The 19,333-nt window shown below is 49.8% G+C and overlaps 2 protein-coding genes across 4 annotated transcripts in view; one reads left to right on the top strand and one right to left on the bottom strand.

Annotated features, from left to right (window-relative positions):
- The window catches only part of NME7 (NME/NM23 family member 7), a 92,222-nt gene extending 90,775 nt beyond the window's left edge, over positions 1 to 1,447 (top strand). For all 3 annotated transcript variants that reach the window (XM_075034303.1, XM_075034306.1, XM_075034305.1), the window contains one exon: positions 1,179 to 1,447. In XM_075034303.1, coding sequence (XP_074890404.1) covers positions 1,179 to 1,211 — 33 coding nt within the window. In that variant the 3' untranslated portion in view covers positions 1,212 to 1,447. The remainder of the gene's footprint in view (positions 1 to 1,178) is intronic.
- On the bottom strand, positions 1,256 to 16,624 carry ATP1B1 (ATPase Na+/K+ transporting subunit beta 1). The gene is made up of 6 exons (XM_075034307.1): positions 16,368 to 16,624; positions 13,567 to 13,695; positions 6,269 to 6,424; positions 5,313 to 5,497; positions 3,341 to 3,421; positions 1,256 to 2,661 (listed from the first exon to the last, which is right to left on the bottom strand). The coding sequence occupies exons 1-6, from the start codon at positions 16,465 to 16,467 to the stop codon at positions 2,395 to 2,397; spliced, it is 918 nt and encodes a 305-aa protein (XP_074890408.1). The 5' UTR covers positions 16,468 to 16,624; the 3' UTR covers positions 1,256 to 2,394.
- Positions 16,625 to 19,333: the final 2,709 nt, after the last annotated feature.

Here is a 19,333-nt window from a genome sequence, read left to right as displayed (position 1 = left end):
CCGTCAACTTTTTTTTGGAGTTTGCGTTCATATCGTAACTTAAAAGGAAGTAGGTTATCTAACCATGAGTTGGGTCTTTTATTTACAAAGCAGTTCAGAGTTGGGGTTTTTCTCTGTTGCTGCTGTTTTTTTTAAACTGCCCCAGGCTGTGCACCTAAGACTTGAATTGTAGGGGCAGTTGATCCTAACAAACCTTGAGCCATGCACACACACCCCCCCAAAACCGGCAGCAGTAGTACACCCACCAACTGCTGGGAGCCAAAATGGCGCAGCTTTCCTGCAGCTCTTCTGCAAGTGGAGCTTGCTTTGGGGAGTGTTTTAGCGCTTTAATCACAGCGTCTTTGTTAAATCCTTGCTGTGCTATAAACATACAGCAGCAGTGAAACAGTTGCAGGTGAGATTTCCTCCAGCTCCTGCGGAATAGCATGAAACAGCCAAAAGCATACGCTAACTGCCATAGCCTACCGTAACTGCGCTTTTCCTTCTAGCAGATGGCAAAAAGTTCAGCAGCTTGCTTTTCCAGTATCGTGCCTTTCGATGAGAAAGGCTTCATCAAGCAGCTTGCTCTAGGATAGTCATGTTTTGTTACTTTACACAGAGAAATTCTCCCTGGTAATCTGCATCATGCAGCATAAAGTGATCTCAGCTCCTGCAGGAAGCCAGCTGCCGCATTTGTCACATCGGAGCAGCCCTGTCAGGCAGAGCCTGTTCACTGTTGGCCCAGCAGCAACACAGAACAAGTCACTGCCCCAAAACTCTTTCTTCTGCTTGCGACTTCAGTGTGCGCCCTCCCCGCGGACCTGCAGCACATACCACTGGTGGGTGCTTTAACCCACCCTACGGATAAAACCAATTTTTACCTGTAGTTACTACTAGAATGTGTGGCCTGTGGCTCCAGACCTGGAGAACCTGCAGTAACGGCGAATACACTGAAGACTTTTTGGGTTCCTGACTGGTGTGATCAGGGGCACGTGTGCCACAGCAGCCTCTAATGCAGCTCACAGCTCGGGGAAAAATTTCAGGTAACTAACACCAAACCAGGCTGTTCCAGAGCTGATGTGTAACACCTTTGCTCACAGGTGGGAGCAGCACTTGAAGGCAACCCCAAGGCATGTTTCAACTATCTCCAGCTTGAGCCGTTCTGAGAATGATAAAGATGTATTTTCTATTTGAAATAGGTGCAGTACTTCTTCAAGATTCTGGACAACTAACAGCCTCCATCCTCACCCAACACAAAAGACATGCACACAGAAGGGTGTGTTCATTCATTTATTTGTCCAATGTTTCAACCTGACTGAAATACAAGATCAACAAGAGCACTGTACTCCTGGCTATTATTACATGTTAGAACATAGAGTTTTGCACTTTTAGACAACATTTAACACCATTCTATGGGGTACTGCATTGCTTTTATAAAGTTTAAAATAAAGATTTATTTTCAAACATGTGACTTTGGTTTATTTCATACATTACACTTTCTTGCAGAAAAAATAAAATTGTACAACTGCATAAATATAAAATTCTTCCACCATGAAAATGGTTAAAACATTCAATAAAGACATTAGCACCACCATGTGTGTGATGCCTTGAGCAGGAAAAAAAAAAAGAAAAAGAAAATATACAAAGCAAGGAGTTATGCCTATCACTGAGGAGAGTGATAGTCTGACCCAGTCTCACACACAACATACTGGAGGATGAGGGAAAAGGTGGAGAGAGAGACAGCATTCGCTACAGAGCACAGTACACAATCATCTATTCTCTTTAACTTCACTTAAGTTAGTTTCCCCTGCCACCCCTCCAAATAAAAAACCCTAACACCACAGAAAAGTCAGAAGCCTTATGGAGTGCTGTTAAATATAATCTCACAGGTGGGCCTTTCTTTGAAAAGGAACAAAATAATGAGAAGTATCATGCCAGTTCTAGTCCCATTGAGTATTTACACCTTGGACAGCAAAAGTCTTTGCTCACAAGAAGTAGAAAACAGATACAATACATGGCTTGAAAAATGACCAGAGTATGCACCTATAGTACTGTACACTAAATAAAATACACAAGGCAGCAATACTTAGGGGCCAGAAACACTGCTTACTACAAGTCAGTTATGGAATCATAATTTACAGTAAAAATGGGCATGTCCCAAGGCTCAATTTTGTTTTCTTTTGTCATTTACAGTAGAATAAATATTTGTCACTATTGCTACACTTTGTTTACATTCTAACCTAGTAAATGCAGAAAGCTAGTGTAAAGCATATAGATTACGTGTAGGTCCCATACGTATGACAGTTTGTTCAAGACTAGTAGGTTTTCTTTTTTGTTCTATTTTTTTTTTTTTAACCTTTTTAAATGGCTAGGAGGAGGGGCAGGAGGGGGGCGGGAAGAGAGTTGTGCTTACAATCAGCTGCTTTTTATGTCAAATTTAATATCAAAGCGTCCCTGGAAGCGGTCTTTATCGCTGTACTGGATGTTCTGCCCATAGGCCCTGCATTCCACGCGCACCTCCATGTCGTAGGTCAGGTTGGTGAACTGCACAGCCACCAGCGGCTGCAGGTACCGCGGCTGCAGGAGCTTGCCATAGTAGGGGTAGTACTGAAGGGCAAAGCCAGGGTGGCCGCCCATCCCGTAGTACTCCACTGTGCCTATTTTGTCTGCATCCTCCTCTCTCTAGAGGTGGGAAAAGGAAGAACAATGACAATCACCCCAACTCTACCTTTTGCGGCCCTTGCCCCTAGCAGCACCTGTTGTTTTTCACCAAGACCGCAACCTCTCTTCGGTCATCACTGATCCTCACCTTGACAGCATGAGGACGTCCCGACACCGGAGAGGACACTGAAGCCCTGTCTAACCAGTAGCTACTCAGTAAGCACCTCCCAGCATGCATCAGCCAGGAAAAAGACTTCCCTTTATTTAAAGCCTCAACCACTTTACACATTCGGAAACCCCCATAGCTTCCTATCTTACCAATGCGCTCTCTTCGGCTAAAAAAAGTTTACCTCTTCTCAGCTGCTTTACAGTGTCAAGTAAAACAGCTCTGCCCTAGAGTCACTTTTTCAGCCAACCGTGCCAAGAGCTCCAGTACAGCACTTGGAAGCAAAATAGCTACTTTTGAGGATGCCTTTTCCTTATCTGGCCCTGCTTTTACCTCTCCCTGTGAGGGCAGTGCTAACTGTCATCCGTCATCAGTGAGGTTTTGAGACACTCCTGTTCCAAAGGGAGGGGGGACACCCCAAGTAAGAACCACCCCTGTTGTCTGCGGAAAGGCAGAGAGGGGTAACTACACTTGGACAAAGACTGAAGTCTTCCCTCTGCAGCTTCCCGACTGCTCTATTGCATTTCGACTTACCTTGGCACTGCAGTGGACAGGGATGAGATACGGGTTGTATTTTGCCATAACCTCTGGCGGGAGGCTCTCATTTACCGGGGCCTAGAAGAAAGCCAAAACAAGGGGACGTTACACACCAGACACTTCCCAGCAGACTGCAGCACCTTTGCAGCAGCAAAGGTCAATGGTACCAAACACGTGCCCTTAACCGGAATCCCTTCAGCTCAGTTTCAGAGGCAACAGCTGTTGGTGGTGGTTCTTGGGAGGGACGAGCAGCGTAACACAACTAGAAGCAGGGGAACTTAACCCAAGCAGAGCTGTTGTCTGTTCTTACAGCGTTACTGCTGTGGATAGATACCAAGGCAAGCAGTCCAGGCTATTTTTAATTTCATGGTGTCGCTGGGGAAAGTGTTTCATGGCACAGTGCTAGCTAGCGGGGCTTGTTTGTGCAAAGCCCGGGCAGCGGCAGGAAGAGACACACTGCGGGAGGATTCGCTGCCTGCCTGCCAGGTGCACGCAGTTAGGACTGGAAACGCAGAAGAAGGAACAAGGAGTGGCAGTCGCACCCTGACGTTGCTGAACTTTGACACCACCTACAGGGAAGTACAAAGGCTCCGAGTATGTCAGGGAAACGTGGGGAGTGCCAACTCTGATGTTGGTCTCTTGACAAGTGCCGTAGTTTTGCTTCGCAACCTTGCAACTCTCAGACCTGTTTTACACACACCTTGCCTGACACCAGAGCTATAGGGTCTCCCTGCTGGAACGTGGAACGAGGAAAACAAATACTGCCTTGGATACACACCTCATTTCTAAACGAAACATGTAAGTTATTCCCTGACTAGGCCCTGCTGCCTAATGCAGTCTGGAGCTCTTCAGAGCTCTGTGGCAAAGAAAAGAGAAACACACCAAACCCTTCTCTTCCCATTGTCAAACGTGCACATCTTATGTCATCCCACAGCCACCACATACCAAGCACAGCACATTCCTGCTAAAATGCAGCCACTGTTTCCACCCTGGATCAGATGAGCCAAAATTCAACTCCTTTCTTTTGCACAGGACAGGCTCCCTTCGAAGAAAAACATCCCTTGCAACTCGTTAGCCAGACGGCACCGTTCCCCATCCTCAACTGCACTGATAGATGCTGGTGAAGGTGGCTTAGCACACCATTTGCACTGTTTTCCATCCTGAAGATGGAGGGGCAGGTTTTGCACACCACCTTATTCAATAGCATGTGCTCTACCACTGAATTCTTACAGAATTTTTTAGCATTTAAAAGTGTTGGGGAAAAAACTAAAGGTGAAAACTGTTCCTGTCCAGATTAACATCTTTCAGCATTACTGCAAACATGCCTTCAGGTGCAGCACAGGGCAAGCGGGCGACAGAGGCATCCTACAGTGTCTGGGAAACTGCATTAAATAACCTAAAGATCTCTTCACCTTCCTTGCAGCAAGAGCTGTGCCTGACTCTCAGATGTAGTTTATGCTTTATAGCCTATGTTTCAGTCTGATAGTTAATATTAGCACTACTTCATTTAATTAAGTGGTTTTAGCAAGGCAGGCAACTCTACACTGCCTGAGGAAAGAATGTAGTAGATCAGGGCACGACACAATGTACTGATCTCACTACAGATAGAGTCGGTCTGGGACAGTCGCATGGAAGCACACAGGAACTGAAAATGGGTATAACATTTGAAGAAAATGCCCCTTTAGAGCAATTCAGTTAGCAGGCTCAGAAGTTACCAGGCACATAACCAGGAGTTTGCACTGTGAGGTTCATTGCTACTTGTTATACCAACTTGCCGTGCGCAGTTTTCATTGCTTTTTAATGAAAAGTATTTTTAAAGCCAGTTACTCAAATCATCTCACAATTTCTGCTCTGCAGAAGGGGTTTAAGAGTGATCTCTCTCCAGAGACAGCAAAGCAGGCACAGCAAAACTGCAACCAATTCCTCCTCCTTGTCAGTAGCTTCTGCTAGAAAGGGAAGAGATACTTGCCTTAGGTTTGAAGCCAATAATTCTGTTGAGCTTGACCAGGATGCATGGTTTGCCATCCCTGTACCCGAAGGTAGGATCATTTATTCCAGAACAGTTTTCCAGCCATTCGCGTTTGAATTTGCAGACCTTCTTCTGGCCCTGGGCATCATTATATGGTCCTCTCTCTTTGTAATCAGTAGGTGTTTCTGTCACGGTGGGGGAATGAAAAGACAACCATACGCAACATGATCTGCTTGTCAGGAACAGCAACACTTACGCTTCACTGTGTAGTTTGGTTTCCCCCCTCGCCCAAACAGGTAAATGACATCACCTCCTTGAGGCTGACACCACAGACCTGCACCCAGCCACCCCCGTGTGGGCTGGTCCCAGACCAGCAAGTTTGCAGGGGTTCTGTTTTTTAACTGAGGATTCTTCCAGGGGACAAGACAACAAACACGTTTGTAATCCACTGGCCCAGAGATTTTTTTGGGGCAGCTTTAACAAGCGCGTTCCCTTCAGATTTTATATGCACATATTATGAGGTGATAGTCTCATTTGCATTATTACATATAATCTATTAACGGTTAACATCTCCCAGATGTTTTGGTGCACTGCACCAAGAGGACCAACACTGGCTTTAGCAAAGTTGTCAGTAAAACCTCGGGGCTTTCAGAGAGGATAAGGTCAGCGCCACATGCTTCTGAGAGTCAGCTGCAACTTTCTCCAAGTGAAATCTGGGAGTTGCCAACCATATAACCTCTATGATAAGCTTCTAGGTAGACCCTTGACGAAGTCTGGTCTGTCCAAACCAACTTAATGAGCAGCCGCATGACTGAATCCAGAGCCTGCCAGTTTACCAACATGCCGTTGGTTACGGTAAAAGGAATGGCCAAAGACAGAGACCACCACTGCTCACCCTCAGCTTCTGAGGGACCTGACGCATTGGTCAAAGCCCTCAGGAAAGAATCAAGACTTACCCCCACAGTCCTGAAATACTATGTTTTCAGTTTGTTGATCAGCACTGTAGTCCTTTAAGAACTTCTCAAGGTTCTTCACATACGGCTCAAAACTTTTGGGATCAGAGGCAGTAAAGGAAATTTCTGTCTTTTGTACCTGGGGGATTTGAGTCAGTCCTAGGAAAAGCAAAATCGGGAAGAAAACATTAAATACACCTGAGAGCTGCACAGCCTCCAGGCAATGCAACGCACACCAAGAACATAACTTATTCTAATAATCTCTATTTTTCAGACTTCAGGACTTGCACAAAACAGCTTAAGCTCAGTAGAGGGGAGGCTCTGACTGGCTCTTATATCCTCTTTCCAACAACAGTCTGGAATATTCGTCACAACGTTTGCATCGCTAAGCGGATAAAAATCACAGAATCCAGGAAGGAGGCTACAAGTCAAGGTTTAAAAAAAAAAAAAAAAAGTCAACCACAGGTCCCCTGCCCATTTCCACCTTCTCCTGAAGGACAGAAGGGAAGCTGTCTGCATGTGAAACCAACTGCACAAAATAAAGTCCCACAGAAGCCTACTCTTATGTATGTACCCCTAATAGGTTGACTTGAAAGTCTGCCAAACACGTTATGCATTTAGGATGCATCAGAGCCGTCCACTCATGAACCTCTGCAATGAAAGACAAGAGGTTCCCCAAGTCAGGTACGGTCACTCTCTGGTGGTTGTAATCCACATTACCTTCGTGCAGTCTCCCTTGTAGGATGCAGGGCAGGAGACATTTTCTCACTTAGTAAATTAATCAGCCTGATCGTTTTCCTTGGTCTTTTCACTCCATAAGGAGGTATTTCTGATTGCAGAAATAGCCTGCTGAGCTCTCTAATCAGAAGCTCATCACCAAGTAGGTGAGTAGGAAATGCCACCACATGGGAGAGATGTTTCAAAGACTGTCCTAGATTCTGGGCTGCGTGACTAGCTCTGCTTTTGACTTTAGGAGGATGAATAGAAAAAGAATACATGGAGAAGGGACTAGATACAAGTAATGCCCACAGATGATAGGTGCCAACCCCTTTGCTTTTCATTACGGGACTTGGAAATAGTTGCTCCTCTGTGATGTTTAGGTCACATTTTAATTGAACACATTGATGCAGGGCTAACACTTTAAACTTAGGTAATGGGAACTGGAGTTCATGCTGCTTTTGTGGCGGCCACTGTAATTATTGAGGTCTTGACTTCTGTTCCGTTTGTCATCCTCATTTTAGCAAGAACAAGAAAAAGGAGCAGGGGAGCAGCATTTGCTTTGACAGCTTTCAGAACAGGCCTGTTGCCAACAAGTTCCCCTGGTGCAAAACTCAGGCAGCTTAGCTGGCTGGCCCCAACCCACAAGAGCTTGTGACTCCAGCAGTTTTTCCACAGCCACTTGAGTGCTTCTGCTTAGTCCCTCCTCAAGCCAGCTCACCACTCCACCCCCCCCGCCCGCCCCACCGCTACCCACCGAGTTGGAATTTGTAACCTAGGACAAAGATTAGCTTTGTTCCCCTAAACGCAGCTCCTAGTCGCCAAAGATAGCGAGACATCCAGCGAGTAGCTTGGGGGTTTCAAGTTTTATTCCAGGAAGCAGCTTTAACCGTTAAAAACTCCCTCCGGTACAAACTGACCAGGTTGAGTGTTAGAAGTTTAGAATCAACTTACTATTCCACTAGCAGAATTACATCCTATCCTTCAAAGCCAGTGGCTTTCAACCCCTTTTTGACCAATGACTTGCTTTCTTGTTTCACAAAGTGTTATAAATAAATATATATAAAATAAATAAGCTGAGTTCAATTTTAGTAAGGGACTTCCATCCTGCCAACCCCTCCTCATGTTACCACTCAGCCGGGAAGCAACAGGCTCAGAGTCACTCAAAGTGGCTATCTGGAATTGCAGCAAAGGCAGGCCAGGCCTTGGTTCCTCTCCTGGGTCTGCCTTTTCCAGAGTTCAAGTTACAGGTGTGTTATTCAAGTGTATAAATATAAAATTCAGTAAAGACTGGCCAGGCAGTTAAGCTATCAGCTTTGCTCAGGACCTCTAAAACATAGGAACTCCCCACCTCTGTTTTTTGTCTTGTCCAAGGTAATGCATAAAGGCACCCATGCAGGCATGGGAGGTGTAAAGGGAAGGTCAGCAATATACACCCTGTGGTGTGACAGTCACCTAGCAGAACGTCCCTGTTCTCTGCTTCGGAGAGCCTGGCCACTGACACATACAGTCCAAAGCCAACCCTCTGCCCATGAGACAAGTGGTTGGGAGAACAGACTCTCATCCCAAAGCATCCCTGTCTTGCAAATCTTTGCAGAATGGCACTGAAGCCCAAGCAGTATCTCTGTGCACCTGTCCCAGCAGCCAGAGCAAGAGAACAACCCTTCCTGCCAGGTAGACTCAGCCTGGGGCCATAGCTGAGCTGCTTTCAGCCTAACTGGGAGCATTTACAGGTACTTGGATGAACCAGACTGGACCAGGCTTTAGTACAGCAGGTGCTTGCTTTGTTTACGACAAGAGCAAAACAGAGGTCAAGGAAGTAAATATTTGTGAAGATGAAAGACTTGTTATGAAAAATAGCTTTATTCTGATTAAACACATATTACTGGCTTCTACCACAACCTCCATTCTCACATGCCTGCAACTGACCAGACACAAAGCCCTAAGCACAGATCTATCATTTCCTTCTTTGTTTTCCATCTGTACACCCCATAGCCAAAATAAAGCTTCAGTGCTGTTACCAGAGCAGCACTATCACCGAATCCTTCTTAAGCAATCTTGTTTAAAAAAAAAAAAAGTGTGTTGAGTTTGTATGACGAGAGGAGGTAGCCTCTGCAGAACACTTCTGTAACCTTTCTGAAGCCTTCTCTCATCCCCATTAGGGAAATGAAGCAAGTAGGCACAAGAAAAAAAAACAACACAAAGTTGAGCCATTCCAGTGCTACCTACCATGGGCTACACACCTAAGGAAGTACATGGCTCCAATAAGTTACAGGCATGAATAAGCCTCTTAAGGACTCCATGCACATGAGGAAGCCATCAAAAGCAAGTCCTACGGGGGAAAAGAAGCAAAGCCTCAAGTGCTTTCATAGCCAGGAGTCTAGACAACCCTCTCCCCATCTTCAGACTATAATCTGTTTGCCACAGTTCTGCATCTCATGCTATTACCACAGAGATGCACCATGGTGTCATGTGTGGTGATGCTGTTCTTCACACCTGGAAGAATTAAGTAATTTACTGCTAAAATACTGACAAACTACTTTAGAAAATTTCTGCAATTGGCTCTTAAGAGTGCATTGCTAGGAGATACAATTCCTATCTTCACTTGACTGACACCATCCACATAAATGATGAGTGATGCCTTGACTTGGTAACAGACACCACCTTCTGTTGGCTTCCTAGCTCTGTGAATGTACAGAGATACCAAAAGCCAAAAAAAAAAGGCATGTAAACTCATTGATTTCTTTTTTTTTTTTTAAGATACAGTTCCACTTCCAAACGACCGTTGCAGATTAAAGTCACATTTATTCAAGTTCATTTAAAACCAGATTTTCCACGCAGACTTTATCATTCTACGCTGCAAGAGCAAGAGTTCAGGAAAAAGTGTCCTGAGGGTGAAGATGGAGAAGCTAGAAGTGGGAAGTCAGGCTTGTTATTAGGAATGGTTGTGTAAGTCCATAGTAACCACTCTTGCTTCATCATGCAATGCTCACTTCCAAGTACCGTGTAATCTTGGTTCAGAATGAGTCTGAACACTCCGGGGATGACACAGATGACAAACTGAGTTATCACTACACCATTCCTATTTACCACCACCCCCAGCTCACTAAATGAGGATAGGCTTTAAAAGCCTCCATACCAAGCAATGTCCTTCCAAGCTTCCAGTCACCTTCTACCTCATCCCCTAAGTACAAAAAGCAGGTGTAAGTTTTCTAAAAATGCAGCAAAATCTGCTTGGCAGGTAACATCCCTGGAGCTTGAGATTCAGAGATTTTTTCCAAACAGAGGTGCTGAGACAACAAAAGACAAAAGCAGAAAAGTGTGACTTCACAGGAGGCAGCATATGCTCCTTGGGGCCTTCCTGCTACCTCCCCACTGCTATCCAAGCTAAATAAGCCAAGTGGGGAATTCACACCAGACCAGCCTTTTCCATGACACATCATGGACAGGCAGCACTTGGAGCAGGGACACCTGAAATCCCCTGGCTTGAGCAGGGATTCTTCCTGCCAGCTGCCACTTAAAGAGAGCCACAGGCAGCAGTGAGCTCTCCCCCCTACACCAGCCCTAGTGATGGGATGCTGTGTTTCACAGGATGCACACCACAAGATGGCAGGATACACAGCCCAATTTATATTGGGGTGCGGAAGAGGAGGAGAATGGAGTATTATTTTTTTAAACACAGTACACTGTGTTTAAGAGGCAATATCCTCACCCTTCCCTATTAGCAGGATAAGTCCTCTGTGCTTAAAGCACAGTCTGAGCCGGCAGCACGCATGGAACTGGGAGCTGGGGCTGTCACAATACGATGGCAAGGCTGGACAAGAAGGTGAGCTGCACTGTCCCTTCCTCCACCCCAAGACAAAAAAGAGGAAAAAAAAGTATCATGGAAAGGTACAAAACTCAGCTTGCCCTGAAGCCCTGTATAACATTCCTGTTGTGTTCAATGCAGAAACCAATTAGCATATTAATGACACTTGGCTACAAAAATAGCACTTTATGGCTTTCAATGTTATACCCATGTCAATAACTCAATAAAACATCCTGTAGGTTCTGTTGCTGTTACAAAATCTGTTGTATTTCAGAACAAGAATGGTACCATAGCAGCCCCTACAGCATTTTCTCCTGCAAATCCTGAAGGGAAGTGTAGTTTCTTCTTTCCCAGCCATTTTGGGCTGACAACAGTGACTTGCCCAAGAAGGACAGAGCACTGTAACAAGAATAAAACCAGGTTTTCTAGCTTCCTAGAAAATCCAAGGCCCTATCAAGCTGCCAATATACTTACTTGGCTTGCAAATCTCCCCACAAGAACCAGGAATTAGAATTGCACACCACCCTACTTTATGTAGTTCATAGTCTGCAGGGGTCCCAGATCACAAAAAAAATTCGAGTTTGATGCTCACCAAGCGCAGGAGTGAACATGCCCATGCATGTGTTCGTTGTCAGAAAAGCAGTTGTGCTTGCAGCACAGGGGAGAGCCCTGCACAGCAGGGGAATACAGGGACTGCTGACCTGCCGAACACAGCGGTGCAGCAACTCACTACAGTGTCAGTCCCTCTGAAAGCCTACATCAAAAGGCTATTTTTGACTCATTGTGGTATAATGGCTGCTGTGCTAGAGGATGAGGAACTGACTCCGCATTAAGAGCCAACCTCCACCACGCCTTATCCCCAGCTTGTCCTCATCTGTAGAAAGAGTTGTCACATGATGCCCTGCAAAAGACCCCGTGCTATTAACTGGTAATTCTTTCCTTGAAGTTGTATGCATGTGCCATTACAGCTTGGTTCAAAACCCTTGTTTATTGGGCTCCCTACTGTCATAGATTCAAGGAGTGGGATCCCATGATTTCAGTACACGTCCTGAAAGCCCATTACAAAGATCCCCGACGACCTTTTCATTCTTCCTCCATTTTGATTTCTGTAGTACATGCTACAAGAGGGTCTCAAGATTCAGTTCCTTCTTTTGGTTAAAAAAAGGGTAAGCCCCAGAAAAACTGGTGCAGCATGCAATTAAGAGATGAATAAAAAGCCTCTGCAGGCTGAAACCTTACACAGAAATTTTACCACAGAGTTGCTTTGAAATTGGAATCGCAAACTGCTATTACACAGAAAGCTAACAGTTTACCTAGAATGAGTAATTATGTGACATCAGGCTAAACAGCAGGTCTATCTGGATGTGACCCAAGATCCATGGGCTTCTTCGCTAATTATTTCATGTCTGGTGAGACCACTGGGCTTCGGCCGGGGAAAAACACATTATTAAAGTAACAACTACTCCACCGTTAGGCATGTTGGCTTTTCAGATGCACCTAATGGCTCTGGGCAGTATCAGTGACAGTTTAGTCTTTCCCGCAAATGTCAGAGCCCATTGCAGAGACAGAAACAGCCACTTTCAGTGCTTAAGACAGCATTTACCCCAGCCATGCTGGTACATTAAGAAGTGCCACACGCTAACACAGCAGTTCCAGTCTCTATTCTGTCTTTAAAAAGAGCTGGTGGAAAAGCAGTTATCTGAAAAAGATGATTCTTTGCCGAGATAAAACACCATTTGGTGATGGTAATGTTCCTCGTGTTGTTAGAGCAGGGAATAATCACAGCATAGCACTGCAGACAGCGGGGCTCTAAGACACCACGCGACACTAGAGCCAACTTCTGTAGCTACAAGCCATCAGCCTCACAATTGTCACTTAAATACCACTGTTATTAAAAGCTTCTGAACTGTTTTACAGAGCAACTGGAGACAGATCGTTACCATCCCCAGTGCCAACCAGCCTCAAGGTCATTTGTAATGTGGGAAAGCAGCAGTTGCGCAGCTCCCCCCCCACGCTCCGAGCTGCCGCTGGCTGCGGCGGGAATCAGATAGCACAGCAGAGCCAGGACAGGCAGAGCAGGGAAACCTGCGGCAAGGGCTAGTTACTCCATTTGCCCCTACCCAAGGCAGGCTGGCCACAGACACTGCTCAACTGATCGTTTTAATTTTGAGCAGAGACTTATTTTATAGGTCACACATCAGCAACTACAAAACCTGCTTTTAACCTCCCACAACACATTCAACTGAAATACCCATTAGTAAATGCAACCATCTCCTCTACATCACACCGTGTAGTTCAGTGTTGGCTAATACAATTCAGTAAGCACACCCAGAGTTGGTACCGTCCCCTTTCTCCTTGTGCACCGCAGATTCACCGATAAGGCTAACATTTTACCTTTGTCCCTTCACTTACCCATGGGAACACAGTGGCTAGGAAAAAAACCCTGAATTCAGCTTCTTCATACAACTCATTCCCAAGTGAAGCCTCTTAGCCTCACTCCATCGCTTTGTTTTAGGGGAAGGGAAGAGCAAACCAGGTTTGAGCTCCTCTCAGACAGGAGGCATACTTCATGTGATGCAACCTTTAATTCTAGCAGGATTGCCTTCAAGCCTCAGTACTGTTAACACAGAAGGCTGAGAACATACCCACCCCCTACAAATATGTGTGTGTTGCAGCAACGACATGCTTATTTCATCCTCCTTCTTGAGGTGAGTAACCAACCCGCCTCCCCAGAACAGCTTGCACCAAGTCAAACATGGGCCTCCTATTTAGTTACCTGGAGGTGCCACTCGATCCTGGTATTTGGGCTCAAATTCACTGACAGTGAGCAACATCACTTGGATGGTCCCAATGAATATACCTGCCAGGCAACCGTAGAAGATGACATAGAAGAGGAGGATCTTAACTGCAAGAGAAAACAGAGAAGAATCAAATCAAGCCCTCAAGGCAGTCACATTTCAGGACAAAATTTACAACCTTTGCCACCTGCAAGGAAGAGCCCAGCACGCTGAATTCAGATGGCAAGCCCTGTTGCAGAAGCATATATTTAACAGCAAGATTATGCCCTGATGCAGACAGAAAATGTAACTCACTCCAGTTGTTTGGAGGACTGGAAGCATGAGCCCCTGGAAACCTAGAAATCCATGAATAAGGTTTTATGATTGTAAAACATGAAGACTAAACAATGTTCTTCCATATTTTAAAAGATCCCTTGGCTGACCCAATACCACCATCGCACACTATCACAGGTGACAGACGTTCAGTGAAGCAAGTGCCCAACAGCAGGAAGCCATACCACGGGTGTGCTCTGAAGGACACCCATTCCGCAAAGCTCTGGGCCTCAAAGCTATTTCCAGTAGAGTGTACAGTAAATGTTTCATTCCGGTTTACAAGCAATTGCAAAGCTGGACCTCCCCTAGTAATTCGGGCTATCACCTCCATTAAAGACAACGGGAGCAGAATTCGGGCCCAAATTAGTTCCAATGCTCAATCTCAAACGTAGGAAAGCACTCAGACACATCACAGTACCACACGTTTACCAGCCTTGTATGTCTACAAAGGCACTCCAGCACTGCTCATACCAATTAAAAAGTGAATTACATAATGAAAGATTGAATATAGTTTTGGTCTAAAGGGGCATGCCTAGAATAATTTTAGGGGGGAGTGGCTAAGAGCCTAGAGATGCAGCATGGCTCAGACTCTGGGTATCAGTTACCAGTTACAAGGATTATCTCAACTGATTAACTGCACAGTAACATGCTGTACTAGGCATCACCAGGCCGCCTACAGGAAGGATAAGCCAGCCCATGCCAAGCAACTCTATGCTAATCAGGCTGCAGGAACAAGCAGGCCAGCGGAGAGGCCAAAGAGTACTTGAAAAAGAGCCTGCTTGATCTTGGACTGTCCTCATCTAATTGCAAACAAAACATAGGTGGTTTATTTGAAGGACTTGAAGTGACGAGCTACAAGGGAAGCTGAGGAAGCGGTAGGCAGAAGTATTCCTCCTCGCTCCCCAGCTCCATCGTAAAAAAAACTTCATCACTGGAGAAGCCTCCCAATGAAAGCAGGCGGTTCTGGTTGCTTTCTTTTCAAGTCTATGAAAGACAGGCGAGCAGGAGGGACAGCCAGCGACACGGAGGCTGAGGGACGCTGTCAGAAAGGCACTCCATCCTCTCATCTTCCTCACGTGCACCTGAGGCAGGGGAGGCAGCCGGGGCTGGAGGGCAGAGCTCGGTGCGGTAACGCGGTGCTCCAGGAGTTAAAAGCACTCTTTGGTATCCAGGCAGCGTAAAGCAAATGGCTGTGACGTCAGGGACGTGTGGAAATTTTTTCCAGAGCATGGTCATAGGAGGTGCTGTTGTAACAAACCAAACACTAATGCTGTTGTCTGCAGCGTAACGCCTTTGAGTTTTGTAACATCAGAAGGCAAACGCTGGGAGGTAGCTTATTTAATCAGGTTCCCAGCCAGGATGCTCTTAACGCCAAAGACACCTTAAAGGTCAAAACCACTCCGAGGTCTCAGAAAATGCACAGCGGGCCTAGCAACCGAGCACAACAGGGTTGAACGAGAAAGCTTCCCGCAACAGGTAGGTTTATAACAGAGGAATCAGATCATCAGCCTGCAGATCGACTCCGCAAATGGAAATCAGTCCTAGGCAGATAGGTACGGGCGCTCTGGGAGAAGGACCTGGTTCAGCCTCCGCGTCTGAAGCACTGCGCAGTTGCCTGGTGCCTCAGGAGCAGAAAATACCTATCCATGCGCACCCACAACCCAATTCTGCTCACGTAAAGATACAGCAGAAGCCTGCTCTAGTCCGCCCGCCTGCCAGAGCTAAAGCTGGCAGCTCCGGATGTGGCACCTCCGGCTGATCCATTACAACAGGAGCCGAATTCAACATCGCAAGGGTGGCACACCAGCTGTGGTTGGCAGCAACTGGAAGACTGTCTATTTGCGTAAAGAAAACGTTAAAAGCCTCTTAGTCTAAGTGCTATTTGTACAGCACCTAATAAATACATCATGAGCATTTAATCATGAACGCACATATAGCCATTTCCTTCTTGCGGAGACATTAAAAGCCAATTGTTCTCTCTCGACGAGGTAAAATTAGCTCGGTTTTCTTTATCCGGAGAAGAGGGAAGAAAAGAAAAGGCACCCCGAAGTCTAAGGCAGACAGATGACGGCTGGGAGGGCAGACCGCCCCGACGGCGATGCTCCCGGGCCGGGCCAGCCACCGGGGAAGGAGACCCAAGGACGAGGCGCCCTCGCCAAGGTCGGCCCGCCCCAGGCTCCATCCCGGGGCCGGGGGCCGACCTTCCCTCACCCCCGGCCCCACCTGAAGTCGAACCTAGGCGGGCAGCGCCCCACGCCGCCCCCCGCGGAGCCCCACAGGACACCCCCCCCCCCCGCCCTCGCTCCGCGGGGGGACGCGTCGCGCCGCTCCCGTCCCCGTCCCCCTCCCCGGGGGCCGCAGCCCCGCCGCAGCCGGCGGAGGCGGGGCGCCGCGGGCCGTGCTGCAGTGCCCGCCGCATCGCCGCCGCCCCCCGACCCGGCCTCGCCGCCCCCGGCCCGGCACTCACACCAGCTGCCTCCGGTGCGGCCCAGCAGCTCCTTCTTCTCCGAGTTCCAGATGAATTTCTTCCAGTTGCCGTCGCCGTCCTTGGCCTTCCCGCGGGCCATGGCGAGCGGGGGGGCGGGCGAGCGGCGGGGAGAGGTCTAGCCCTCGGCGGGCGGCGCGGGCAGGCCCCGGCCGGGCTCCGTGCCCCGCGGCACCGGGGTGGTCTGGGTGCGCCCGCCCGCGCTGCGGGGCAGCCGGCGGCGCTGGCCCGCCGGGGCAGCGGGGGGGGAGGGGAAGCTACCGGGGAGGGGGGGGCGGGAGCAGCGGCGAGGGGAGCGGAGCGGAGCCCACGGGGCACAGAGCAGCCGCGCTCCCCGCCTGCCGCGCCCCTTCATATACACCGCCGGCTCCGCCCCGCCGCCGGCTCCGCCAATGGACGCCGGCAGAGGGCCCGGGGGGCGGGGTCTGCCGCGCGGAGGGGGCGTGGCCCAGCGGCGGGCGGGGTCCGAGGCGGGGGGGGCGCACCGGCCGCGCGAGCGGCAGGGCGGGAGGGGGAGGCTGCGGCACCGGCGGCAGCGCGGGTCGGTCCGTGCCCGTGCCCGTGCCCGTGCCCCCCGCCGCGCACCTGAGCTCTTTCCCCGCCGCCGGGCCGGGGCGGGTTGCGGCGGTCACGTGCGGGCCCGCGGGCGCGCGCCCGGGGGGTTGCAGGTGGGTGGGCGCGCGCCCCTGCCCGCCGGGTGGCTGCGCGCGCCCCTGCGCGCGCATGTGTGCGCCTGCACGCGGGCGCAGGTGCGTAGGCACGCGCCTGCACACCTGTACGCGCGGGCGCGTGCATGCTCGTGCCGGGGCGGCGCGGCCCCGCCTGGAAGTGTAGGACCCCTCCCCCCCCCCCCCCCCCCCCCCCCCCCGCTCCCTGCGGGTCCCGGTGCCCGCAGAGGCCGGGCCGGGCAGCCGGCAGCGCCGCAGCAGAGGCCGATCGGCCGGGCGCTGAGCATCGCCTTCCTCCTCCTTCTCCTCCTCCTCCCGCCGCTGCCCCGCACCGGCCCGCCCGCCCCTCCCGGCCCCGCCACGCTCCGGCTGGCTCACGTGTAACCCGGCTGCGGAATATCGAGTGCGCACGCCGCGCTCCGCCGCCTTTGTGCTGGAGGCACCTGCCGGGAGAGGCAGGTGGACAGACGGACGGACGGACGGACAGGCAGGCAGAGGCTGCCCGGGGGCGCGGCGGGGAGCGGGACGTGCCTTGCCCGCTCGCCCACCCCGGCGGACTGCAGCGGGGACGGGGCGGTTGGGGAGCAACAGGCCGCGGCCGCCCTTGCAGGGGGACCGACCTTCCGGGCGGTGCACAAGCGCCTCTGCCGCCCCCAGCCCCGGGGCCGCGCCGGCACACGGCTGCCGGCAGCGCAGCCCCGGCGGCGGACGAGACCCGGCGCTGCCCGGCCCGACCCGCAGGGCAGGCGTCGTCCCCGAGCGAAGCCGCCGGAGCCACCTCCGCCCGCCCGCTCCACCGGGCAACAGGCCCGCGGCTCCCCGGGGCCCGCAACGCCGGCGGGCTGTGCCGCCGCTGCGGCACGGTGCTTCTCCCGAGGCCGGCACCGCGCTCCCGGGGACGCGGGGGGCGAGCGGGGTTACCTTCTGTCCTGCCAGGGAGGAGCTGGGGGAGGACGGCACCCCGGGGCCCTCGGCATCTCAACCTGGGAACTCATCCTGCTGCCCCGGTCCCATCAGTCCTACACTTGCACCTTGCAGGAAAACAGAAAAAAAACCAAAAAGGGCATTTAATGCACCGTCCCTAATCTGCTCTGTGATCACAAGTAACTAACGTGCCTTGACCCCATGGCACAATTACAGGACAGTTAAAGTTACATTTGTAAATCCAAGCATACTTGGATTTACCTCTGAATTTCCTATTTGGTTGCAATATTGTATTCCACATATTTTCTTGCCCTTAAGATACTGATATGTTCTCTCAACTTTCATTCCATCCTCCTTTTTTTTGTTTTTGGTCTGGGAATCAGGATGAATGCATATAAGATGGGCCTTTCCTTGGTACCACCTAGGTTACCTGCAAGAATGACCTAGCCTGAAATTGAGAACCACCCAACCAACCAACCTCAGCATGCTCTTCTCAGATCTCAAGAAGGAGGAGTCTGGCCACCACCATCTCCTACCTTCCCTAAGCCATTAAGCTAGCCGTCAGGGGACAAGTCATAATGTGGCACCCTTCTCCGAGTGATCCATAGCTACAACCCAGAACCAGCCCCTGACACACAGGCCAGACGCCCTCAAGGTCACGTCACCACTCATGGCAGCGGCTGAGCATGGCCTCCTTAGCTTTAGGCATACGACCAGATTTCTCCAAGCCACGCAGGCTTGTGGGTTAGAAAGAGGACAGGTATCGTGCAGGAGGTATAGAGCGGTTGTGTGCCTAGAAGGCTGTGTGTGTTTAATTGGGAGTGTCCAGTTTGCCTAACGCTCCGTGATACGTTACGCAAGATCAATGGGAGCCAGGTGTGCCACATGGATTTTCATCCTAGGTTAGGAGAATCAGCTCTCGGCGGCATTTATGTGATGGGAAAGAGCTGATCACCTAGAGGGAAGAGGATAAATGGCATCTCTCTTTTCTCCTTGGTGTCTGGTCAGAGATGGTCTTTTAAAAAGACCTGCTGATGGTGGGTGATAAGAAAAGCAAACACAGACAGCAGTAACCGATACCGAAGCGAACATCATCTGCGCTGCAGGGAGGACAGTATCAGTTACAAGTTAAGGCGGCTGTGATTACAATCAAGCCAATAAATAGACAAGCACCGCTGGAGGAAAAACCACCCATTTTTAACTCCCAGACCGCAGTGCAGTTGCTGCTGCAGCCAGCTAGGCAGTTTCCCTTGGCTGCTAGGTGGCCAGGCCTGCACTGGCCACTGGGGAACTGAACCAACTCTCCTTCTAATGCCCTGGGGGCAATTTACGGCCCAGATATGCTACCCTACAAAG

Source organism: Buteo buteo, chromosome 8 (assembly GCF_964188355.1).
Source record: "Buteo buteo chromosome 8, bButBut1.hap1.1, whole genome shotgun sequence".
NCBI lineage: Eukaryota > Metazoa > Chordata > Aves > Accipitriformes > Accipitridae > Buteo > Buteo buteo.
This window is presented reverse-complemented; position numbering and strand designations above follow the sequence as displayed.

Coding starts and splice junctions, on each gene's coding strand:
- ATP1B1 (XM_075034307.1), bottom strand. CDS start 16,467: ATGGCCCGCGGGAAGGCCAAGGACGGCGACGGCAACTGGAAGAAATTC. Junction 13,696..16,367: donor CCGCACCGGAGGCAGCTGGT/GTGAGTGCCGGG, acceptor TTTCTCTTGCAG/TTAAGATCCTCCTCTTCTAT. Junction 3,422..5,312: donor TTATTGGCTTCAAACCTAAG/GCAAGTATCTCT, acceptor GCTTTCTTCTAG/GCCCCGGTAAATGAGAGCCT.